An 8,127-nucleotide genomic window follows, 5' to 3' on the forward strand; every position below is an offset into this window, starting at 1 on the left:
TCAGGGCTGTCCAAACTCGGTCCTGGAGGGCCGGTGTCCTGCAGAGTTTAGCTCCAACCCTAATTAAACACACCTGAACCAGCTAATCAAGCTCTTACTAGGCATAGAAACTTCCAGTCAGGTGTGTTGAGGCAAGTTGGAGCTAAACTCTGCAGGACACCGGCCCTCCAGGACCGAGTTTGGACAGCCCTGATCTAGGGTACATGTGTGGTCATTCATAATTGGCATAATCCCGCCCACAAATTACATTAACGTGAATTATGTGTTCAGGGACGCTGATTGTCCTCTGGTTTGGCTTCAGTATATTGCATAAATTCTAAAGAAATTAATTTAAAAATTCTTAAATTAAAGTATTAAGATATAGACAAATACTGCTTGAGCTCAGAACAATTGTAATCCATAATAAAAAGGAAAAAATAGTAAAAAATGGTAAATAGTGTTATCAAAATGCAGTGTCGGCAGTTTTCTTAAAAAATAAAAGTAATGCATAAACTAAAAACTAAAAGTATACATTTTTTTCATGCAAATATGAACGTTTATGCATCCAAAAACATCAGAATGGCTTTACGCATAATTTACACACTAAATTCTGCTTGTGTTTCATTAAATGAAGTCCATTATGTGGAAAAAAGCAGCCAGGACTTTAAGCTAAATGTCTCCTTTTGTCCAGAAAGTAAAGCATACATGTTTTAAACGACTTAGGGTGTGTAAATAACATCAGAATTGGCATTTTTGGCTGAACTAACCCTTTAAATAGTTAGAAAACCACTTTTAACCCTGCAGTTATCAAGCATGTTGTCAGTCGTGCACCAGAACACAGTTTACTCACTGAAATAACAGCCCTCGTCAACCAGTACATGCCTGTTGTTAATAAATACACAGTGTAATATATTCCTAACACATGTAGGAAACGCAACACCGGTCGCAGAGAGTGTGTGAGCGTTTTTGTCAGATTTGTGTGCCATATTGCCTGATTTTCCTACAGTCTTGACTGTTGTCCTCCTCTGCTTTTCTACAATAAAATCTAAACTCATGTATCGGCTGTAGACGTGTGTTTTATCGCTAGTTTAGTTGTGTGTTTGAGTCTCAGAGTCACAGCTTTATATTGGGTAGATAGATGGCACCTCAATTTGATTTATCATTCATATTTTTAGCACAAACAGTACAGGACAATTTATAGGGGTTCGTTCAGATCACAATAACACAAAGCATGTGCAATAACAGCCACTACTAATACTTCAGTTCACTCACAGTGCCAGACTAGTTGACGTTGAATTTCTAGTTTGAGACAGACAGGTTTTGAATGATTTTTCCATCTCTCCTCTTCTTCCATCTTTTTTTTTTTTTTCAAGTTTCCAAAGGTCATGACTTTACTTTCATCTTGATTGAAGTCCTTCCTTAGTTGCACATTACCTGTTTTATTGGAGTTCCTTCATTTTTAAGGAATAGTTCACTCAGAAATTAAAATTTGCTGAAAAATGTGCTCACCCTGAGGCCATCCAAGATGTAGATGAGTTTGTTTCTTCATCAGATTTGGAGAAATGTAGCATTGCATCACTGTCTCAGCAATGGATGCTCTGCAGTGAATGGGTGCCGTCAGAATGAGAGTCCAAACAGCTGATAAAAACATCACAATAATCCACAAGTAATCCACACCACTCCAGTCCACCAGTTAACATCTGGAGAAGTGAAAGCTGTGTGTTTGTAAGAAACAAGTCATCATTAAGATGTTTTAACTTTAAATTGTTGCTTTCAGCTCAAATACAAGTCCATTATATCCATAATAACGCTTCCTCCAGTGAAAAAGTGGTCTGGTCTGAATCAAGAGAAATCTGCACAGATCAAGCCAAATCAGCTCCAAACAAATATGCGGCTGGATTTTGAAGTGAGAGACAACAGGAGATGGACTTTTTCAATGGAGGAAGCATTATTATGGATTATGGGCTCGTATTTTAGCCAAAAGCGATGTTAAAATGCATTAATGATGGATTTGTTTCTTACAAACATGCAGCTTTTGGCTTCTTAAGACATTAACTGATGGACTGGAATGGTGTGGATTACTTGTGGATTATTGTGATGTTTTTATCAGCTGTTTGGACTCTCGTTCTGACGGCACCCATTCACTGAAGAGGATCCATTGCTGAGCAAGTGATGCAATGCTACATTTCTCCGAATCTGTTCTGATGAAGAAACAATGTTGAATTTGGCCTGAAACTTTCATTTTTGGGTGAAGAACTATTCCTTTGATCATTTAATTTTTTTAATTATGTTGATTTTATCATTTTGTTTCTCCATTGACACAAACTTTTCGTCCCTATTTTGTTCGCCCCTGCTGTGTGTGTGTGTTTACGGCCGCAGAGCCAGCTGTGTCTCCCTCTGCACATCCTGGAAGAGAGAGGTTTGCCTCAGGTGGCCGGGACGGTTCGTGCCCTCCTGGATCTGGCCCCTCCGAAACACACGCCCTCCCCCAGCACGACCCGGACCGGGCCCAGCACTGCCTCCCCCCTCGCGCTGTAGGACCGAGAGCTAAAGGAGTCTCCTCCCATCAGGCCCAAAGATCTTTAAGACTCCTTTCTGTTCTGTTCTTGAGTGACACACGAACGGTTCTGTAACGGTAACACACTCACACACTACCTGCTCTGTGAACACACACGCTCTTCAAACCCCAGCCAGCCCTCAGACAACACAGGGGAGAAGAGAAGAGATGACTGACGGGACCGACAAACATGTCCAGAGACTTCTTTGAAGCTATATTTCTATTTCGTTTTAACAGTTAGGTTTACACTTTAATATCTCTAACTATTATGGGTGGTGTTTATTTTTATTTTGTATTATTATTATTGACTCTCAAGTTATGTGACGAATGAGAGTTCACGTATCTGAGAGTTACTTTGGCTGGTGGTTTAATCTCACAAAACCTGTGCAGGTCACATTTCACATTAAATAAAATAAGATATTATACTTACAGAAATTGAAACACATTTTTTAGGACCATTATGATTTTTGTGACATTATTTTCATGACGTACAAAACAAGTTCTCATTATCACAATGCAAAAATGTAATGCAAAGGAAAAACATTTTAAACAATTTTTTTATTTGAATAATTTTTTGCATAATAATACATTGAAAAATGTTCAATAATAAAGAAAATTATGTATTTAAATAAACTTTTTTTAAAATATTTTTTTGAAAAAGCTGGTTTTCATTTAAATAAACTTTGCATTATAAATTTTAAATAAAATGTAAAAAATGTAAATAAATTTACTTTGCATTATACTGCAGTGAAAAATATTTTCAAATATTTTTTCTCAAATTCTCATGGTGTATTGTTATTATGATATAATGATATATTATTTAAATTGTAAAGTATTTGAATTTATGAAATTAAATTACTTACATTTATTAAAATAACTTTATACATTTAATTTATTAAATTAACTTTATACCTTTAATTCAAGAGGATTTAAATAATCATTGTATTGGCATATCTGTACTGTATTACTGTAATGAGAATAACTATTGAATAATGAGAATTACTCATTAAAAAAATAAAACGTCAGAATGCATCATGGCAATGAGAATTTGAGCAGGAAATGAATTCATTTTTATGAAAGTAATGTCATAATGCAAAACATATAAATAAAACCTTGACATAGGCTTTTTTCTTATTTATTTTAGGTGAAGTGTGGCGTGTTTCCGTGAGATTCAACTGTGAGCGTTTAAATAGCAGAAAAACAATCCAGACCAGCATGTAATGCTGAATGACACTAATTCACAGCGGTCCTAGATTAACACATGAGGGGTCCAGACTGAGATCTGATCTGCTGAGCATTTCTGTCAGGAGTTTTAGTGTGTAGCCACAGGGTTTTTTTCTAATGACAACTTTTAGTGCTACTTTTAGTACTACAATGGCACGAGAAGAAAACTATTAAAACTTAAAGAGCTCACAGACTTTATTGACCTTGTAAAATTGAGAGGCATATTAAAGTGCTATAGCAATGTTTAGCATGATGGGCACAAATATATGTAAAGACGTTTGAAACACAGTAAATGAATAAAACACTTGTTATATTTTTATAGCCTTGGTCGTGTCGAGCTGATAGAGCGCCGAGGGCTGATTTCTATTGCTGTTGTGTGTTTATATGTAACTGGTTTTGCATGCGTGGGATTCTGGGTGTTGGGAGTTGGACTGAAATGGGACGGCAGTATAAAAGCTGTTTTTATGTGATTTCCTTTTTATTCAGATTGTTACATTGCCACCGTTGCGTGGCTTTGCTTATGAATTGTCTGCCAACACAACACACATCTCATCCGTGGCCCAGAGCTCTGTGTGTGTGTGTGTGTGCCTGAAAAGCACAGATGTTGTTCACTCGTTTAGGCTGTTGTCTTTGCCGAGGCAGTGCCACACGCTGTTACTTCCCACACATGCTGCATCACGCCAGAGTGACTGGAGTGAGTCCTGGACCCAGTGCTGGTTTCCACGCTCAAACCTGGGCCAAGTGTACGAGGGTGAAGCTCACGAACAAGAGCATGACCAGGTCATTTCACCCCAAAATCAAACGAAATCAATTATATTGACTTATTTTTCATGACAATTAAGCACATTTTTACTGCATGCTTAAAAACAAGTTAAAACAGGTTTATTTAAGTAATGCACAATAATGCAGTGAGAGTGTTTTAAAACAAGTTTTTTTTTTTTTTTTGCATAATTATGCTTAGAATTTTTTTTCTTTGTAGACTTAATTGTCTCTGCATTATAATGTGGTGGGAAAGAAAATTTAAAACAAGACAATTTTTCCCACTGCATTATAATGCAAAAATAATTATGTATTTAAAAAAAATTAAACATGTTTTTTCCATTCAAATAATAAATAATAATACAGTATAATGCAGTGGGGGGGGGGAAAGAAACATTTTAAAACAAGTGTTTACTGCATTATAATGCGGAGAAAAATATTATTTAAATAAAAGCTTTTAAACTTTTAATTTAAATAATTTTCTTAGCATTATAATTCAGTAAAAAACTTTTAAAATGTTTTTTCACCCACTATGATGCCTTCATCATTCATTATAATGAAAAAAATACAAGACTTTTTCACTTCATTATAATGCAAAGAAAAGAACATTTTATTCCCCCCCCCCCAATAAAATTGAATTATGTATTATTTAAATTAAAAATATTATTAAATATTAAGTCTTCAAATAGTATTTTTTATATAAAATTCAAAAATGAAATAGAATGAGAATCACCATAATGAATCGTTTGAATTACAATAAAGTAAACCACTTTGCTGACAAGAATTATTAAAAAAAAAACATTTTAATTAAAGAAATAAACATTTGGTGCAAAAATTTGCTTATTTATTATGAAAATAATATAACAGACAAAAAAACAACATTTTTTTTTTCATGAGATTCACTCATAGGGTCATGAACGTGCTGCGTTATTTATGTGGATTTCAAAGATAATAATGCAGCATTTACAAAACTCATCATCTTTAATATGACTGATAAAAGAAAATATTGAGAGAGGAAGAGTGTAGAAAACTGAATCATTTAAGTTACTGTTTCAACTTGCTTTTTTAGAGACTTTAAAAGGGGAGTTAAAAGCGGTATAAAAAATATATAACGAAAGGTTCTGTATAGATATTTTTAGTATGTTTGTTTTTTGTTTTCTCTATAAAATCAATTCTTTGACTAGGGTTATTATTTCCCCAGCACAGATCATGTAGTTTCTTCTGCAGGGTTTGTCCCTGCGTGTCTGTACAGTAAATAAATACATTCCATACGTTTACAAGTATGAACCACTATCCACCTGAAACAGGACCTACTGTGCGCTTTCAGACAACCCCAACATTTGCCCGAACATTAGCGGTTTTTATTTTCACAGCGGTGTTGTTTTTGAACACTTTTCCCTGCAAAACATTTGCTGTAAAGTTTTTATGTTGGAAAAAAAGATGGTCTGAATATTTGTGAAATACATGAATAAAAAGTTTCCCATTTCTGCAGTGGTTTCGTTTATTTGGACTCTTGCGATTGGATTTGGATGCAACAGTGTCTCATTTGACAGGTTTTTATCGTTGTTTTGAGATTCTGCAGGTCAAGTATATTTTACTTTTACATTTACATATACATTTGTATAGTAGCACATTTTGACCGTGGTCACAGGCAAATGTGCTAGTTTTCCTCATCTCACGTTTCAGTCTCTTTCTTCTCATGCAATAATTTAAACACAAATCTGTATTTTATCTTCAGCTCATTTTATTTGAAAAATGTTTAATTGTTATTGACTAGCTTCTGTACTTCTGATTGTTGGACCTTTTTTTTTTTTTTTTCTCAAAGGAGCAAATGTTTTTGCTGCTTTTTGACCATGTGTTTCCCATTATTCACATTTCAAAGCCTTCAAGGCCTTTTTTGGTTTGTTTTGGTGCAATGGCAGTGAGTGACCGATCAGTGTTTTGATTGGTTTGTCACTGAACAGGTGTTTTGTTTGTCTCTGTGGACAGGAGTAACACTCACTGTCCAGCAGAGGGAGACGTGTGTGAAAATGAGCATGATTTTTGTCATGTTTGGAAATCTAGAATAGGAAATTCATCTGAATGGGCTGCAGAGGGATTCTCTGGGAGTTTCCAGTCTTTGTCAGAGGAAACAACCATTGTTTTCAACAATCCGCATTGAGATTTGATAAATGGTAATTGTGCTTTTTAAAACAAGTTTGTGATATTAACTTGCACCATGTTTTAATTTCCAGCAGCTAAAGGGCTGAATATATTCAGGAGAACAGTTTTTTCTACACTCTAAAAAATGCTGGGTTAAATAGGGACAAACCCAGCAATTGGGCTGTTTTGACCCAGCGGTTGGGTTACTACCCAGAAGGTTGGGTTAAACATTTAACCCAACCGCTGGGTCAAAACAACCCAATAGCTGGGTTTGTCCCTTTTTAACCCAGCATTTTTTAGAGTGTAGCATTGACATTTTTATTGTTTTTACTAAAAACTTAAAAATTCATTAATTCATTTATAAATTCAGTGTTACCTGACTGCTATAACTATGCTATAATTTTCCATTCAAAAGTGATAAAACCACCACACAATACCAAAGATCCACATCAGCACGTTATACCAGTTTTAGGCGGATCACATCTTTATTCCAGGACATTGATTTAATTGATTCACTGTTCATTCAAATATTTTTCAGATATTTGAAATCGGGGTCATATGATGCTTTTTTAAAGATCATTATTTGGTGTAACAGAATACATTTGAGTCCTTAATTGAAGAAACACCCAAATGTAAGTCATTATTTCTGCATGTGTTTGTGTATATAAATGTGTAGGTTTGTTTACCATGATTTCACACAGGCTTGTTCTGCTTATATCTGTACAAAGACTTCCTATTTCAAAGACATAAAAGGCATTCGCTGGATATAAACTTGCCAGTGTAGTTCCATAGTTTGACCTTGTAATTAGTCCATCCTGAAAAGCATAGGAAGTTTTAGTGTGTGAGGACTGAAGTCAGTCTGATTTGGGTTTTAACTCTGCAGTCTGTTGTAATCCAGTCCCAGAAAGTGAGAAACTGTGAGTTTCAGTGTGAAATCAGTCTCCTGAGATGCTCAGCCTGCTTCAAAGACGCTTTAAATGCACAGCCAGACTCTCTGTCCTCCACACAAACACTCACTGAGCTATGGGAGCTCTTCATATAGTGGAAGTGATATGTGGAGATATAGTTCATTTTCTCATGAATTTCATTTCAGTCATTTAGTAGATGTTGCTGTGTCTGTGTTGAGAGCAAAAGCTCACAGGCGCCTCAGTTACGCTGATGGCTTTATTTATGAAGTCTGTTTCTTTATAGTCTTGACTGCATAAAAGATATTGAACATGTCCACTGTTGTTGCCCTGCCACTTTGACTATGTAGTGGGCATGTTGTCACATAGAGAAAATGCTAATGATAATAAGATTTAGAGATAATAATTGCTATTAATAATTGCTAACATTGCTATTAAGATGTGGCTATTTAATGGCTTTAAAAATAATTAAAAACAAATATGACAAAAATAGAAAAATGTAATAAAACCATTGTTTTGGTCATATATATATATATATATATATATATATATATATATATA

The 8,127-nt window shown here is 34.9% G+C and overlaps 1 protein-coding gene across 1 annotated transcript in view; it reads left to right on the plus strand.

Moving 5' to 3' along the window:
* Window positions 1-2,517, plus strand: part of LOC107660703 (leucine-rich repeat and calponin homology domain-containing protein 3-like) — a 26,598-nt gene extending 24,081 nt beyond the window's left edge. Inside the window, exon 20 of the mRNA XM_016450094.1 lies at window positions 2,359-2,517. Coding sequence (XP_016305580.1) covers window positions 2,359-2,517 — 159 coding nt within the window. The remainder of the gene's footprint in view (window positions 1-2,358) is intronic.
* Window positions 2,518-8,127: the final 5,610 nt, after the last annotated feature.

This window comes from Sinocyclocheilus anshuiensis, unplaced genomic scaffold (assembly GCF_001515605.1).
Source record: "Sinocyclocheilus anshuiensis isolate Anshui unplaced genomic scaffold, SAMN03320099.WGS_v1.1 scaffold948, whole genome shotgun sequence".
NCBI lineage: Eukaryota > Metazoa > Chordata > Actinopteri > Cypriniformes > Cyprinidae > Sinocyclocheilus > Sinocyclocheilus anshuiensis.